Genomic DNA, 16376 nt, shown 5'->3' on the forward strand with positions numbered 1-16376 from the left:
GACAGGAGGGGCGGGGTCAGGGCTGCTCGGAAGACAGACAGGTGGGCGGGGCCTGGCCGGCCGCGTGACCGGCGCTGCCGTCACGTGACGCGTCGGCCGGGCTTCCAAGATGGCGGTGTGCGTGGCGGTGATCGCCAAGGAGGTGCGTACGCGGGCGGGCGGGCCGCTCCGGCGCCAGCCTCGCTCTCCGCCTCCCCTCCCCTTCTCCTTCCCAGCCCCGGGGGCTCCGGAGGGGGCCCGGGGGCTTCGCCGAGCCCAGGAGGCCAGGGGCGGGCCCGCGGGAGGCGCCGCCCAGACCTGCACCTGCCGCCGGCACAGGCCGGATCCTCCCCTTCAGTCCCGACCTCCGCTCCGCCCAGCGGTCTGTCCGCGGGCTCTGTTGGTTCTTGCTCCCCAGCTTCTGTCCATCCTGCTCCGCCCACCCGGACGACTGACAGGCTTATCTGTGCTCAGCAGCCAGAGGTCCGACCGTGGCTCACCCTTGGCTAAAATCTCTTCAGTGGCTTCTCGTTGCCGTGGGATCACGTCTGAATGACCCCCCTCCCCATACCACTGACACCCTCCTCTCAACCAACGGAATTACTGGTAGCCACCCCGCCCCCGGCCGGCGCTGCTCTCTCACCTCCGGGCCTCTCAGCTGGACCCCTCCCTTCCTCCCGGACTCCCATCCCCTTCACTGGCCACTACACGTGTCATTTTCTCTGGAAACTGTTTCTGAAGCCTAAGACTGAGTTGCGTGGCCATCCACACGCTCCCGCTGCACAAAGCCTTGGTGTCCTCCCGGGCCTTCTGTAAGGCCAGGCTTCTGCAGTGGTCCTCTCCTCAGGTTCTTGGCCTGTTGGCTTCTCTCTTAGCACGTGCTACGTTGTTCATCAGTTGACGGATTTGTGGACTGTCTCCTTCACCCGATGTCATCCCCATTAGGCCAGGGACAACGTCTTGTACACTGTGTCTGGGCGGCACCAGGCTTGGGCCAGAAGCAGTGAATTGTGGCCTGTGGGAGCCTGGGGAGGACACATAACTCCGGGGTTAGGTCGGTCAGAAATGGCTATGGAGAGATGAAAGGAGGCCTGCGCTGAGCCTTGAAGGGTTCAGAGCGGGAGCATGGCAGTGCCTCTGCCAGGCGACAAGACTGTAGTAGCTCAGGTATTGGGAACCAGCCAGTATTTCGGGGCGGGAGGAGAGCACGTGCTAGGAGTCGGCCCCCCTGCTGTGGAAGGTGAGTGACCCGACAGGGCTGGTGGTCAGGCTGCACTCAGACCCGCTTTTCAGAGCTATCCTCTTCCTGGCCACCCCAGTGATGCTCCTGTGCAGATGGGGCGAGAACCTCCTCAGACTAGATCAGGTTCTCTGAAGACAGATTGTAGCATTGAGCAGGTGGTTTTAGGCAGTGAGAGCGTGTGGGTGCTCGGCCAGTCCTCCCTCCTGAGGGTCCTGTGTCAGTGCACATGGGGTGGACTCCCGTCACTTCAGCCAAGTCACCCTTTCTTGCAGAATTACCCCCTTTACATCCGCAGCGTCCCCACAGAGAGTGAGCTCAAGTTCCACTACATGGTGCACACGTCCCTGGACGTGGTGGATGAGAAGATCTCTGCGATGGGGAAGGCCCTGGTGGATCAGAGGGAGCTCTACCTGGGCCTGCTCTACCCCACGGAGGACTACAAGGTGTATCCTCACGCCTGGCAGTGGGTGGCCGCTCTGCAGGGCTTCGCATCGGGGGCTCTGCCTGTAGTTGGGGGGTGCGCTGGAGCAGCAGGTCCCCTTGGAAGGCATCTAGGCACATCACTTGGAAAAGAAAAAAGATGTGGGCTTTTGGCCAGTGGGGAGTTAGAGTAGCTCGAGGCCAGCTAGGACCTCCCATTTTTTTTTCTTTAATGAGGAGGATAACGTGGGAATAGCCAGGCTTGAATTGCCTGGAGAACTGTGACAGTCTGCACCTGTCCCTTGGGTTTGTGGAAGAACTAGGGACTCTCTCACTTGATGCCTGTGAGGACTCCTCTCTGTGTCTTCTCAGAGGGGCCACCATCTCCTGAGTAAGGGGTGGTGTTCATTCATGTCACCATCAGGCCCAGCCCCATGAGTCACTGTAAAATTTTGACCAGTTCTTGGGACAAGTGGCCCGAAACCCATGGAGTTCAAAGATGTTTCCACAAGCAGTAACGTAACTCACCCAGTGTCGTATGCCTGGGAGCCACTGTTCCACATGAAATAGTGGCCTTTAGAGGTCTGGGCACCTTAGTTAGGATTTGCCTTATTCATGCAAACTCTGGTTTTGCAGTTAACATTCCCAAGGCAGGAATTGATTCAGAAAGAGGGCAGGTCATCCTGCAATTTGAGCCATTATAGGGCTTAGCTGCTGCCCTTTGCTCCTCCACTAAATACCAGAAGCTGCCCCAGGGAAGTGTCCAGACACACCCGGCATGGTCCTGGCACTGCGGATGGACCCAGCTGGTTGTCATGTTTTTCCAAAGCAGCTCAGGAGCTGTGGCACGTGCACAGATGGCCCTCTGCGTGTGTGCACTGCACGGCGAGGTGCCTTCGGGCCGCCACGGGTCCCTGTGTCAGGAGCGTGTTCCCTAACCAGCTGTGCAGATACGGCTACGTGACCAATTCCAAGGTCAAGTTTGTCATGGTGGTGGACTCCTCCAACACGGCGCTGAGAGACAACGAGATCCGCAGCGTGAGTGCAGGGCGGGCGGTGCGCCGGCGGTCACAGGCGTTGAAATGCCGAGAGGCCACGTGTGTGGCAGCAGCCGTGTGCACGTGTGGATACAGCATGGTGCTGGCTCTTGTTTTCAGATGTTCCGGAAGCTGCACAACTCCTACACAGATGTCATGTGCAACCCCTTCTACAACCCGGGGGACCGCATTCAGTCCAGGTGGGAGACGCCCCCCGCCCCGGGCGGGCCCTGCCCTGCTGAAGGGGGGAGGGGGAGGGAAGGCCTCTTCAAGCGGCAGGCGCTGTTCTTCTGAGGCGGCCATTCTGAAGCAGCAAGACCCTGTTTTTCCAAACACAGTCCTGCACGGGTCTCCAACATGTAAAACAGACTGGAGGGGAGTTGGGGAGCGGGGCAGGGACAAGGCTCGCCCATCTGGCTTCCCAGGTGCACCCAGCAGGTGCTTGGGCGCCTACCCAGATCCCAGTGAGGGCCCAGGCATGTGGACAAGAGCATTTTGGGAGAAAGCCCAATTTTGTCTGTAATGTTGAACTTGGACACTTAGGAAGTTAGGTTGCAGGTATCTTCCCAGCGGCCTTCAGGTAAACACAGACTTAGCCTCACAAGGATGCTTCCCAAAGGAGTGTTCACGTGCACACACTCCAGCCCTGCTCCCGGAATCCCCTCTGTTCCCAGAAACTTCCCGAGGGGCTCCCTGGAGCCAGCAGGCCCTTCCTGTGGCGCCATCCCTCAGCGGTGACACTGGCTCGTCCTGGGTCCCAGCCTTGCCTGGAGACCCAGGCAGGGCAGCACCACGGGAAAGCGTGCAGGAATGAGGCCGGAGGCTCAGATTCCCACTGCCTGGTGTGGCAGGACACAGCCTGGCCTCGGCCGAGGTTACTCATCTGGACCCCGGAGACTGACGTCTCTGCCGGCAGGGGATGGTGGCTAGGGCTGCTTCCCTGACTGACCTGTTTCTTTCTGCAGGGCCTTTGACAGCATGGTGACGTCCATGATGGTACAGGTCTGCTGAGGGGAAGCGTTCTGTACATAACTGCTGTTCAGATGTATATTTATAACCTTTTACCTCTTCCCGGGTGTCATGGATGTGCCGCAGTGGGGCGGGGCCTCACGCACGCTGCGTGTCCACTAAAGGTCTTGCGAGATCAGGCTTGGCTTTTTCCTTCTGTGTCAGTAGAGGGTTTAACTCAGTCAAAGAGACTTTACCTGGGAGTTTTCAGGGCCAAGGAAGAGGTCAGAGACCAGACAGAGCAGAGAATGTTGTCCCCACTGGGCACAGAGGGGCAGGGGGAGCAGGGTGACAGGAGCTCGCAGAGCTGGGAGCCCAGGAGAGGCTGCGAGGGGACAGAAGGGCTCCCTGCTCCACCGTCCCTCCCGCCGCACCCTCCAGTGGCTGAGCAGGTGGGCTGGCCTGTTGGGGTCAGCCTCCGGTGCCCAGGGCTGGATTAAAGGGGCACCCAGGTCGGCCTGCAACCTTCCCTCCTGGGGAGGGCCCTCCTCCTTCTGGTCATGCCCCTGGCCTTGGACGGCAGCCTTCTCGGGATAACCGCACCGTCTCATCAGCTGCTGCCTGCTTTCTGGGCATCGAACGAGCAGATTCCAAGAGCCCTCTGCCATCAGTTAGTGCACGGCAGTTCCGGGTGGCCGAGGGCCAGGCGGGCGTTAGGAGATGAGCCCCCTTCCCCGCCGTCCCCCAGGCACCCGGGGGGTGACTACACTGGGTGACAGCCCTAACGAGTTAACCATGGTTGAGGTGACAGCCCCTTCTGGGATCAGGTGGCCCAGGTTCTAGTGCCGTTTGTTGTTTGTGAACGGGGCTCGTGAAGTGGAAGAGGACCCTCCGGGTCTGAGCCCACCCGTATTCTGCTCCACGCCGTTTCAGCTGGCTTCCCTGAGTCAGATACCCCAAAACCACCGTGAGTCCCTCTGTTCCCCCTTCTCCCCCACCATCACTCCAGAGAGGGTCTCTGACCAGGAGGGAGGTGGCTCAGACCCCCTGAAAATGGGGTGGGGGGCTGTGAGGGTCGTCGGCCTAGGGCTGGGACTGGGATGTGCTCTATCTGCTTGTCTGTGGGTTTCCTTCCCTTCCTATGAGCACAGGATTCGTTTTTCAGATTACAGAACTGGGAGCATGTGTACAGACACAAGTCCCGGGTCTCCCCCACCCCGCCTGCCGCAGATGGGACTGGCGCACCGGGCGGGGGGCCCAGAAGTGCCGACAAGCAGGTGCTGGTTCTGACGCAGGCTGCCCCACACAGGGTTTCTCTCCACAGCCCAACCTCAAATCTTTGGTTGAGCTTTTAGTAGTGGTCTCTCCTGCCTGAGTCATGGCTGAGGCAGGGACTGCATGTTGCCAACCCAACATCCATTCTTCCTTGCTTCTTTTCTAACAGAACCCTGGTGTGTTGGGGACAATGACCAGACAAAAGACACTTCCTCCCTCCCAAGGGCAGGCAGTTACGGCATGTAAATGGGCGGTGTTGGGAGGCACTGGAGAGAGATTTAAAAAGGGGATTCAGCTGGCAGTTCCTTCATCTTTTCCCTGCTACAAGGGCCAACGCGGACCCCAGATCACAAGGGGAGTGTAAGCCTGGCCTGAGTGAGGAAGTCGAAGACTGGATGGAGAGCCAAGAGGCCCGTCCTCTCATCCTCCCCAGAGAACACTGTCTTCGCGGGTGCTGGAGAGGGGACGCTGGGACTGGGGACCATCCACCTGTGGCTTGGAGCCCAGAGCAGCTGTGTTCGTGGCTTAAAAAACTGATAATCAAAAAATTACAAGGCGAAGAGAGTTGCTTCAGAAAAGGCCAGGGAGGGACTCGCTAGCTAGTAGTCATTTAAGGCCAGAACCTGGTGGCCTGCAGTCCTCACCCCACGTCTTTCCCAGCCCTGAATGCAGTTAGAGGACAGAGCGCAACATTGTACCTTCAGGGAGGAAGCTGACGTGTCTGTGTCAGAGGGGACGACAGTCACGGTGCCAGCATGGAGAACGCCTCTGCTTCCCAGTCTGAGGAGGGCCAGGCCTGTGCCAGGTGCCCGGGGACACACGGAGCAGGCAGGGTCTGTGTCACTCGCAAGGGAGGAGCATGTGCCAGCAGACCTGGGGTGAAGACCCAGTGAAGCTTGCCCCTGCAGCACGGGTCTGGCGGGGCTGCCGCAGGCCCCGCGCTGTCGGCTGGCTGTGAGTGGGCCGTGCTTGGAGCTGGGGCTCAGGCCCTTGCCACACCCCATCACCTGCCTTCTTTGCAGAGTCTGCCCCTGGGGAAACCGCGTGCCAGCGAGGGGAAGTAAGGAGGCTCTGTTGCCATATGCTTTTAAAAAATATTCAAGTTTAATAATTTATGCTTTACCACTAAGACACATAGTTCTACTTTCCTATAAAAGGCAGCCCGGCGCCGACCCCGTGCCGCCTGGGCGTCACCTGCCTCAGCTTGGCCCGGTGCCCCGCAGAGCCCCGACTAGCACCCGAAGCACTAGCTTCGGGAGCGGAGGCTTGGGTCCCGGGCTGCGGCCCGTGCTGCGGCCCAGTGAAGGGGCCGGGGCAGTTATTCTGCGCGGAGTAGCCCGCCCCACGTGCAGCACCGCTGTCCTCTCCCGACCCAGCCCCAGCCCCGCTCTCCCAGTCGGGTCCTCCCTTCAGTACGGCGAGCACCACGGCGAGAACCTTCCGCGCCCCCTGCACGGAGAGAGACGGAGGTGAGCGGCCTCCAGGCCCGCCCCCCGGGGCCCCGCCCCCGGGCCCCGCCCGCCTACCGGTTCCGCCCTCGTGGTCTGAAAGGGGCCCCGCCCTGGAGGCTGCTGTGGGTGAAGGGTGGCCCCCGGGCGCCTGGGTGCCCCCGAAGGCCTCCGCGGTCCGTGGAGCTGATCCCTGGCAAGTTGGTCCTTTTGGGCAGCACCTGGAAGCAAAGGACGAGTCTGCCCGAGACCCCTGTTCTCACACCCTCCTCCCCAGCCCAGGGCAGCGTTCTGGGCTAAAGCTGCCTCCAGGAAGCCGTCCTGGGTTTCTCTATGGAAGACTCACAGACAAGTGAGCACAGGCCCCAGCGCCCACCAGGCCCCGGCGGTCCCAAGGCATGGGGCTGCCCGAGGCATCAGACCCTCACCTGTTCCCAGCCATCTCAAGATCCCCACTTAGGCCCAAACAGTCCAGCCACAGCCGTGGTCATGTGACGTGCCTCTGTCAAGCCATTTCCTCCTGCAGGGGGCAGTCTGGTTCGGGAAGGAAGCCTCCCCAGAGCTACACCCAGGCCAAACCCACACTGGAGATTGGAGAAGTGTCAGGCTGGGGCAGTTGTGTGTCCTTGGTTGGTGCCTCAGCCTCTTCGTGCCTGCCTCTCCCGGCCCCTTGGGGATTAATGGGTTAACAAAGATGCTCAGGCAGAGCCTCCCACCCCACGACGTGCGGTGACTGGTGGGGGACACACACCTTGATGACCCGGCCTCGGAAGACACTCTTGTCTAGTTCCACGGCAGCCTGGGCTGAGCTCTCGGTGGCAAACTCTATGTAGGCATAGCTGCAGAGGGGCGGGGCAGGGCAGGTAAGGGCTCACCTGCACGGCTCTATCTCCTGGCCCCCCACCCCTCCCTGAGGCCCCTTCCCTGAGGGCCCCTGCACTGACCCCTTGGGGTGTCCGGAGAACTTGTCGCACAGGATGGTGACCCGGTGGATCTCCCCACAGTGGTTGAAATGGGCCTCCAGCTCCTGGGCTGTGCCCCCGTAGTCCACCTACAGGCACAGGCCCTGGTGTGGGGGGCCTCACCCTCCCGGGGGCTTCCGCACGTTTTCTTGGTAGAGAGGGGTTGATGGGGCCCCGAGGCCTCTGCTCCCCACCCCCACCAGGGGCCAACTGGGTACCCAGATGAATGCTCCCCAAGTTTATTGCCCTGTGCAAAGGGCCTGTGGTTTTTTAAAGTAGAACTCGTTGATCAGCCAACTGGGAGATTCATGTGGAAATCCCGAATCCCAGTCCTTGGTGGGAAATCAGGCCTGACTACAGCAGGCCCACGCTCCCTCCTGGGGACGGCCCCCTCGTTGGACCCGCCCTCCTGATTTTCTCTTCCAGGCCTGTGTGGCTTTTGAGTTTGCTGCCTATACGTGTCCCTTCTTCTCATCCTCAGAGCCACGAGGAAGCTGTAGACCCCGTCTCGCTCCCCTTCCCCACTCACGTTGCCCACGTAGACGGATCTGTGGTCGGCCTCCGTCTTCTCTGCCGGGGTGTCTGTTGGGAGAGGGGCCTCAGGACCGCAGGGCTTGCCCTGGGCAGGGGCTCAGTCCTCAGCCCTCGGGAGAGACAGTTGCCCTTGGGGGCCTGTCTAGAAGGACCCATGCCAGGCCTGGCCTCTCCCCAGGAGACAGCACTGTTCTGCAGCAGCTTGCGGCCACCCCAATTTACAAGCAGAGGGGGCCAGAGCCGCCTGCCAGAGGACTGGGGGCCACCTGCCCGGGGAAGGGGTTGGCCTGGATGGCCGGCTCCTACCTGGCTCAGGGCTCAGCGGCTGCCGGACTGGCCCAGCCCCGGGGCCCTCCTCTTCCCTCTCCTGGCCCTGCACCCCAGGTGGCTCCTGCCCCTGGGCCTGCTCCATGGCCCACAGCTTCAGTCTGATGGCCTCCAGCTCCTGCCAGCAGAGGCCCAGGCTGAGCCCTGAGGCACGACGGCCCCAGGCTCCTCTGGAGGGAGGGCAGAGGGGAGTGGGCCTGACCCTGCCGTTCTGAGGGTCGTGCTGGGGGCTCCTCGAAGGGGAGAGGGAAGGCCAGGTGGGCCCGCAGAGAAGCCCTTGTAACCCACCCCCAACACAGAGGCCCCCTCCAGACCAGAGAAGCTGCCCTGCCCCTCCCCCCAGCCTGTGCAGGTGTGGGCGTCCCTACTCCCTCTTCCGGACAAGGGGACATTGGCTCTCTCACATTTGGGGTACGAGCTCTGCCATCCGTACCCCCGCCCCCGAACCCTGGGACTCCTAAGATCCCAGCCAGCCTCTGCCCGGCGCTCCACGTGGCTGTTACCTGGTCAGGTCCCGGACACTCGGCCAGGTCCGCCCTCTCCAACAGAGACAGCAGGATGCCGGCATCCTCCGCGTCCTCTCCCTCCGCTTCCCCTGTCTTCCTTTCCTTCCCGCCCCCACCCCCTGAGCCCAGAGGGGTCTTCTCTGTCCGGCTCCAGGCCCCCCAGCCCTGGGCCTCAGGGTCTGAGGAAGCTTTCTGGAGCCAGGCCTCACTGGGGGGTGGGAAGAGAGCACGGCTGAGGAAGGGCCACATGGTGATGGGGGAGGAGGGCAGGCAGGTCCTCTGTGCTCCCACCTCCACGCCAGCACCTGCCCGCCCGCCGGAGTTTTAAGCCCTCCCCCAGGCCAGCTGCTCCCACTAGAGCACCTCAGAGCTTCCCGGCTAGGGCCGGGCCTCCACCCTGACTTCTGGGCCCGAGGCTTCAGAGGCCAGACCCCTACCCCGGGCTCCTCCTCCTCACGGGGCAGGCCCCCCCCAGAACACTCAAAGTGGAGAGGGACAGCTGGGGTGGAGCCTCACTTGCCACAACTCCGGAGCTAGGAAGCTACTGGGGTCGCCGGTCCATGTCCCTCACTCAGCACCGCACCTCCAGTGGGCAGCCCCAGTTAGGATGACACAGGCGCAAGCGAATGACCTGAGTGTGCGGAAGTGGGAAGGGGGCCCATGGGGTCAGAGCAGGCTTCCTGGAGGGGGTGGCATTTGAGACAGCCTTCACAGATTGGGTCAGGCAGAGCCCAGGTGGCCTGGGGCCTGGAGGGGAGACAGACGCCTCTGTCCCTCCTCCTGACCTCTCATTGATTCCCCATGGCCCCTTTCCTCCCCACCCCCATTCTGGGCCAGCTTTTGGGTGGGAACCACTTAAATGCATCCAGAATCCTGCCGGGGCGCAGGGCAGGATGGTGAACTCTGTGCAGATCCCGCGGATCCTGGGGGCGGAGGGCAGTCTGTGAAGGCCTGGCCTCTGCCCCTTGCTCTCCCGCGGGCAGCTGCAGGCCGTTGTCCCGGGGCGCTCTGGGCTCCATCTGTCCTCCCTGAGCAGCTGCTCTGGCTTCCTCTCGCCCCGGCTTGATCTTGGGAGAGCTCCTTCTGTGTCTTCGTCCTCCTGATGTGTTTCTGGGGACCCCTCTGGGCGGGTTTGCCCCCCTCCCCAGCCCACAGCCTGCCCGCGGGGCCCTAACTGGTGGGTCCCAGTCAGTCCAGTCGGGGTCTCTTCCTGGGAACGTGGAATTGGGGAAGGGAATGGTTGCAGACTGTGACCCCCGGGCGCCGTGCACCCTGGAAGGAAGTGGGGGGCACTGCAGCTGTCTTTCTTCTCTGACTCTGTTCTCACCTCTGCAAAGGCTGAACTAAGACTGCATAGTGCCCCCTACCCGACCCCGGGCCCTGAGGAAAGGTGGTCTGTGGGCAGTCTCCCGGCCTGTAGGCATGGCCTACCTGCTGCCCACCCCCTTGCTGGGACACCCCCTCTTCTCCTGTGTCCACAGAGCTGTAGGTACTTGCATATACGAGCAGCCTCCAGGGGGCGCTATTGCCACTGTGCCGCTGCGACCAGGAAGCCTTCCTGATTGCTCCTTCTCCCTCTTGTGGCCACGGCACCTGGGCCTTACCCTCTGTCTGTCCCACATAAGTTACACGTCCCTAGGTCTCCCCAGCCGGCCAGAGTGCCTGAAGGGCAGTGTCCACGTCTGCACCGAGGACAGAGCCTCGGCCCGGGGCTGGCTGGATGAGGCTGGAAGTGCAGCCGTGCAGGTCTTTGCCCTGGAACGTGGGGCAGTCAGGTCCCCTCCCCACCGTGGGCTACGGCCCCATGGAGGGCTCTGGCCGGGGCCCTTCCTCTACCTCCTCGTGGAGGGCAGGACACCATGGCAGCTGTGTCCAAGCCAAGAGCCGGCTGGACTCCGGCCCAGCCCAGCCAGCCTCCCTCTGAGCTCAGACCTCCGCAATGGAAAATCATGGTCATCCTCTCCTGTGCCGAGACTGCTGACACACCAGGCCCGGATGGGGCTCCCGCCAGCGCCTGGCGTGGGGATGGCCTCGCCCCCATACTGGCCTTTCCAGTGACGTCTTTCAAAATACACCATGTTCCAGGCTGGGCCCGAGTATTAATAACATGCCTTCCTCCCAGGGGCCGCCAGTGAGCCCAGAGCCCAAGCCCTGGGCACCTGCTCTGGGCAGGACTATCCTGTGAGCTGGGACACCATGACTGTGACACTGTGGCTCCTTAGGGTCAAAGTGTCCCTTCCCTTGGTGCTCACCCTCAGTGTCTTGCGCGAGGTGCCCACACGGCCACAGGCAGGGAGGCTCAGGGCCCCTGAAGCCATGGGTGTCATCTGGGGTCCAAGGTCGTCCAGACCACATGGAGGACACAGTCTTCACCCCACTTGGTGAGCGCTCAGGAGGCTGTGGGGCCTGCGCACCCTCAGCACGACGTCACTTTGTCCATCCACCGCCATGGGGCAGGGTCTTGTCTCTCTTCCCTGGCACTGAGAAGGCCCCCAACACAAATCTGGTGAATAAATATGGGAAACGGACTTAGAGTGAGTCTCCGGGAACCCAAGGAGAGGCAGAGCCCCGAGATGGACAAGGGCGGCTTTATTACATGCACAGAATCCATGTGACCCTAGTGGCACCATCTCCCGGTGCTCAGATCAAACAGAGACATCAGAGGACACGGGGGCGGCCGCCAGGACCCTGCACAGCCCAGGAGGACGACCCAGTGTTCTCAGCCCAACTCGCTTTGGGGAATTAAAACATAAAATAAAGGGAAAAAGAAAGAAGTGGAGAATCAACCCATCCCCACGAGGCTGCGTGGGGCTGGGCCCCGGCCCCCTTGGCCGGCGGAGGGGCCGAAGGCTGGCCTGGCTGGGTCCCATCCTTCACTCTGGCATCGAAAGCCAGACTCCAGCTGAGGCCCAACGCTGCGTGGCCGCTGTGACCGGCCTTCTGGGAGGCACTCCAGGGGCAGGCTGCATCGAAGCGAAAAGAGCAGAAAGCAAGCAGACGGGCTTCTCTGGAACGCTGGGGGACCTGTGCAGGTTGCTGTCACAGACGGCTGGCTCCCCGGGCTTGTCCGCGAGGCGTCCTGAGGAGCAGGCGCATCCCTGGTCTGGCTCCCTGCGGCCTCTGCTCCCTTCCACTTTCTCCTCCTGTAATCCAGTGGCAGCCTCCCAGCCCTTCTGGAAGGTGCCCTGTGTGTCCTGGGAGCCCAGAGACAGGTGTAGCAGGCCGCTGGGACCACAGCTGGGCCGGGGCCTCAAGGTCACAGAAACATCGGCTGCCATCAGCTGAATTCAGCCTGCGCGGGTCTGTGTCTGCACCTACCCGGAGCTCTGAGGGCGAGTTTCCAGCGTCTGGGACCCCAGGGTGGAAGATGGGAGTGGGAGTGAGGCAAAGCCACTCCTGAGCACCTGGGAGAAGATGGGGTCCAGAAGCACTGGCGTCCGGGGAGGCCAGTGCTGGGCTCTTTCTTCCCCCTCCCTCCCTGGGGACACCTCCTCCAGGCAGTGACCCCTGGTGACAAGGAGAGGAACTGGCGGCCTCGCCGGCGTTGCCGGGGTCTTGCCAGGCAGCGTGCTCTCCCCGACTGGTGGCCCCGGTCACAGGGCCCCTGAGCAGCTGTATGGGCTGCCTCCCAGCGCCTCCTCTGGTCCATGGCCACCACACTTGCCAGGCAGGCCCAGACTGGCCGGAGCTGTTGCTGGGACGTTGGCCTGATCTGCCCACAATGCCTGCAGCAGCCCACCTCTGTCCCTGGAGAGGGCCTAGGCTGACCAGTGGCTGGGGCACTGGCAGGGGAGGCTGAGTTATGGGGGCTCGAAAGCACCCCTGCAGCTCTGCATCACTCAGGGAGCTGGTGTTGCTACTCTGCGTTCAGTAGATGAAGGGTGGAGCGGGGATGGACTCAAGCATGGCTGTGTGTGGGTTAGACCAGAAAATGGGTGGACAGACACACACCCGGTGTGCAGAGGAGTGGAAGGAGGAGAGAGGTGGACGGTGCAAGGATACATGGGAGGTTAAGTGACAGCTGGGGTAGAGTAGTGGGTGGACGGATCGGTGGACGGATGGATGGAAGATGGCTGGATGGGTGGACAGGTGAATGGCTTGGTCAGGATACACTGACAAAAGAAAAGGATCAGTAAGTAATTGCAGGTGGGCCGAAAGGTCGGGCAGAATAATACCCAGACCCCTGTGCTGCAATGAGCCAGGACAGGCGAGGTGGGCAGATGCCGGGGACTGGACTTCAGCGCCATTCTGAGGATGCACTTGGAAAAATGGGCAAACAGGAGGCCGTCAGGGTCTGCCCGGGCCCCCTCCCGGGTGTCACGGGGACGCAGCCAGCAGCAGCGCCCCTCTCCCGTCTGTCTCCCTCAGCCACTGGCCTCTCTGGCCCTGATGAGCGACCCCCACCTGCTGAGCCACAGGGTGGCCCCTTCCCAGGAGGACGGTTCCTCTTGTCCTACGGCCCTTCCCCTCCTGGACCCTAAGGCTTTCTCCAGCTCCCCTCTCTGCCCTGGCAACACCCAAGGCTTCGCTTTGGTCCTGGCGAGCCGTGAAGATAGGGTCCCTCATTATTCAGACGGGGTCTGGGGTGTGCCAGCCTGTCCACAGCGGGAATAGGAGACACTGGTCTTTGCCCACAGAACAGGACACACCCCAGACACCGCCTGGGGATGGCGACACGTCCTCAGAGAAAGGTCAGAGAGAGGAGGGGGAGGGAAGGGTCGGAGGGTCTCGCACACCAGGGGGCTTTCCCCACGGGGACGAAGACCCCGGCGCCAGCATCCCGTCCCCGCCTGTCATCAGCCTGGCTTGGGCCAGTGGGCTGGGAGCCCTGGCTGCTGCCTGCCTCCCTTGGCCTTCCTGTCCTGGCTTTGGCCTCGGAGCAGGAGGAGAAGCTGCCACACTCCGCAGAGCTTTGGGGTAACCAGTGTGTCCAATCTCAGCAGCCCACGAGGAGGAGACACTCGCGCACGCATCGACAGTCGACAAGCCCGAGCGGGAGCAGGACAGGATGGTCTCCAAGCAGAGAGAGGAGGCTGGGCCCCTTTCTGTCCAGACCCCTCTTGGCATGAGAGAGGCAGGTCCTCCAGGGGCCGAAAGCAGGTGAAACATGGACTTAGATACTTCCCGCCACTAGTCCAACCCTGGATGCAAGAGATCTGCCTGCCCCGCCCTCCCACCAAAGCTACTCATTGTTTGCTTCTGCTGTGAGGTCTTGGGCCACACGGGGGCTGAGCATTAAAGGGACCCTGGGTGGGGGCGGGGGGGAGCACCTGCTTCGTCTGACCCAGACCGTACCTGCCGCCCGCGCTGACACGGTGCCCACTAGGTACCCCCTCCCACCCACTCCGGGCCTCAGGGTCCTCACCGCAAGCCTCCTCACCACTACCCACGCTCGCCTCTGTGGATGCTCTCTGCGGGCAGAGGCTCTGTCTGCCCGCCCTGGCCAGCCCCTCGTGCCAGGCTGTTGCAGCCCTGGTTGGTGGCAGGTCCTGGTGGACAAGAGAGGGATGTGGGGCCCACACTGGAAAGGTGGCCTTTTACAGCTGCTCGAAAGTGATCTCTTCTCAACAGCTGGGGTGGGAGGCGCTGCCGGGCAGCTGACCCTCAGCCGGTGGGCTGGCCCTGCAGGCTGGGCTGGCCAGATGCCACCAGCTGGCTGCCATCCCTGGTGTGCTTGCTTGTCCCCAAAGAAGGGTCCGGCAAGGGGAAGAGAAGCAGAGGCCAGCAGCAGGGCCTCAGGTGGCAGGCTCCTCCCAGGCCTGGCTCAGGACAGCAGCCCTGCCCCAGGGTCGCAGCGTCAGGGCCTCACATCTCACCCAGACCCCAGCCTGCCCAGGGAAGCGCCTGTTCCGCGGCACAATCTTGTGGGAACAGAGTCAAAGGGGACGCAGGGCTACTTCACAGCACGTGCTGCCTCACGGCAGCCCGAATCCCACAAGGCCCCTGCTCTTCTGAAACCCACAGATGGAGCCTTGGGGGGGGGCTGAGGTGCCATGCGGGGGGATGGAGGCTGCCGGGGTGGCGGTCGGCGGGGGCTCCCGTCAGCCCAGGTTCGGACAGCACCTGCCCTGTGGCAGCTGGGTGGAGTCCTCCCTCTCGATTCTCAAAGGGTGACTTCCTACCACTCTGAACAACGACAGCGATCAGACAAAGCCAGCGCTCCTCGTGGGACCACCGTTCAGATTTCTTTGAAAACCTATCACCCTAACTCTACATACTTCCGTAGTTTCTCTTAATTTTTTTAATTTGGCAAACATCTCTTCTTTATTACCCCCTCATGAACACGGTCATTTGGACCTCTGCAGGGACTATGTACATTCACATTCTCGTGTGCTACTGACTTCTTGCCTCGCGGCGGGGCCCCGGGTTTCAGTAGCTGGTCACCACTGCACTCCAGTCCTGGGGACTTCTCACAGCCACGCAGGGAAGCGCAGATCGGGGGCCGTGTCTGCCACTTGCTCTCCCACTGAGTACAGGTCAGAATTTCCTTATTCCCTCCTTGAGATCGCTGTGGGGAGGTGAGTGGGGCCGGGGCACAAGGCCAGACTGGGGGGACTTCAGAGAGACACCCCCTGAGGAGCAGCTGGACAGAAACACGGGATTTTACGCAGGTGACCAAGTCTCCAGGAGGTGCAGGGAGGGCAGACTGCGCGCGCGCGTGCGCGCGCACGTACGTGTGTGTGTGTGTGTGTGTGTGTGTTTTCTTTTTCTGCAAAAGTGTGAAGACAGGAGTGGCAGGACACGCTGGGGTTGAGCTGGAAAGATGAGCTGGGGAGGCTTCGTGGCCCGGGGAGCAGAGGTAGAGGCGGGGGCGGAGAAGCAGCAGGTGCTGTCTCCTGTGCTTGGGAAAGCAGTCAAGAATCAAACCAAAAGATTGTCACAGTTTTGTCTCCGAATCACGGTCTCTCTGGGAAGGACATGTTAGCACTTTTTTTCACGAGTGGAGAAAATGAAATGCGATGGGAATTCACGGGGGCGTGAGGACAGCCCGAGGTATCCTCCCCGCACACCAGCAGACACACGGCGGGGCGCGCCCCGGGCGCATACGCAGATGCGCACATACGGGGCCCAGGGCCGCGCTGCCCACCCCGCCCGTCCCCGGCGGAGGCGCTGCGGTGGAGTTGAAAAGAAAGAAGTCGCTTCTTGTTGGGCAAAACGCTCCAAACCCCAATGTCCCGACACCCCTGAAACAGAATCCAAGCAAGAGAGAAGACCCACGACCTCCTGAACAAGCCCAGGTGTGGAGCCAAACAGTGAAGAACATACTTTGGCAGTGACAAAACAGTTTTGGATTCTTACTTCTTGTGTCTGCTTTTTGGATCTCCTTGGGAGCAGAGGTGTGTCTGGCGTCCTTGGCTGGCTAGCTGGCAAGGTAGTTTACAGGTGTGGTCCTTTATCTGTTTTAAAAAAACTTTTTGGATTTCTACTTAAAGCCAAAGAGTTTGACATTAAAGGAAAAAAGTCCGAAACCAAAAAAATATTTCTTGAGTCAGAAATTGAGCTCTTTCTCACCATCCTCAGCATGTTGGCCACACAGCCCTGGGGTGGTTTCGGTGACTCAGCGGCTCAGGTCTCCAGCTATGAAAGAACAGCTTTCTTTTTCCCTTTTTCATCAGGAAGGGGAAATCCCCACAGTTTTCTTTGTCCATTACTGAGTAGTTCTTTTGCCACAAAACCCCCAAAATTCTTCAATGAAA

The 16376-nt window shown here is 61.5% G+C and overlaps 2 protein-coding genes across 3 annotated transcripts; one reads left to right on the forward strand and one right to left on the reverse strand.

Annotated features, from left to right (window-relative positions):
• Positions 1 to 23: 23 nt before the first annotated feature.
• Positions 24 to 3826, forward strand: TRAPPC2L (trafficking protein particle complex subunit 2L). Of its 2 annotated transcripts, none has more exons than XM_031674752.2 (5): positions 24 to 142; positions 1495 to 1667; positions 2593 to 2680; positions 2800 to 2879; positions 3645 to 3826. In XM_031674752.2, exons 1-5 carry the CDS (start codon positions 110 to 112, stop codon positions 3688 to 3690), a joined length of 420 nt encoding a protein of 139 aa, XP_031530612.1. In that variant the 5' UTR covers positions 24 to 109; the 3' UTR covers positions 3691 to 3826. The 2 variants fall into 2 exon arrangements, with proteins under 2 accessions (XP_031530612.1, XP_031530613.1); XM_031674753.2 differs by having other exon boundaries at positions 79 to 142; positions 1518 to 1667.
• Positions 3827 to 6168: 2342 nt separating this feature from the next.
• Positions 6169 to 16233, reverse strand: PABPN1L (PABPN1 like, cytoplasmic). The gene is made up of 9 exons (XM_072946815.1): positions 15021 to 16233; positions 10932 to 11182; positions 8677 to 9310; positions 8153 to 8291; positions 7842 to 7894; positions 7295 to 7401; positions 7102 to 7189; positions 6429 to 6571; positions 6169 to 6351 (listed from the first exon to the last, which is right to left on the reverse strand). The coding sequence occupies exons 3-9, from the start codon at positions 8926 to 8928 to the stop codon at positions 6312 to 6314; spliced, it is 822 nt and encodes a 273-aa protein (XP_072802916.1). The 5' UTR covers positions 8929 to 9310; positions 10932 to 11182; positions 15021 to 16233; the 3' UTR covers positions 6169 to 6311.
• Between the last annotated feature and the right edge of the window lie 143 nt (positions 16234 to 16376).

Source organism: Vicugna pacos, chromosome 21 (assembly GCF_048564905.1).
Source record: "Vicugna pacos chromosome 21, VicPac4, whole genome shotgun sequence".
Classification (NCBI taxonomy): Eukaryota; Metazoa; Chordata; class Mammalia; order Artiodactyla; family Camelidae; genus Vicugna; species Vicugna pacos.

What these genes read in the sequence shown, in the direction of transcription:
- TRAPPC2L (XM_031674752.2), top strand. Translation starts at nt 110, where the DNA reads ATGGCGGTGTGCGTGGCGGTGATCGCCAAGGAG. An exon ending in TGGCGGTGATCGCCAAGGAG is followed by an intron (nt 143 to 1,494) that starts GTGCGTACGCGG and finishes CCTTTCTTGCAG; the next exon opens with AATTACCCCCTTTACATCCG. An exon ending in CCCACGGAGGACTACAAGGT is followed by an intron (nt 1,668 to 2,592) that starts GTATCCTCACGC and finishes CCAGCTGTGCAG; the next exon opens with ATACGGCTACGTGACCAATT.
- PABPN1L (XM_072946815.1), bottom strand. Translation starts at nt 8,928, where the DNA reads ATGTGGCCCTTCCTCAGCCGTGCTCTCTTCCCACCCCCCAGTGAGGCC. An exon ending in TCCGAGGCCGGGTCATCAAG is followed by an intron (nt 6,572 to 7,101) that starts GTGTGTGTCCCC and finishes CTTTGCTTCCAG; the next exon opens with GTGCTGCCCAAAAGGACCAA. An exon ending in AGACCACGAGGGCGGAACCG is followed by an intron (nt 6,352 to 6,428) that starts GTAGGCGGGCGG and finishes CTCTCCGTGCAG; the next exon opens with GGGGCGCGGAAGGTTCTCGC.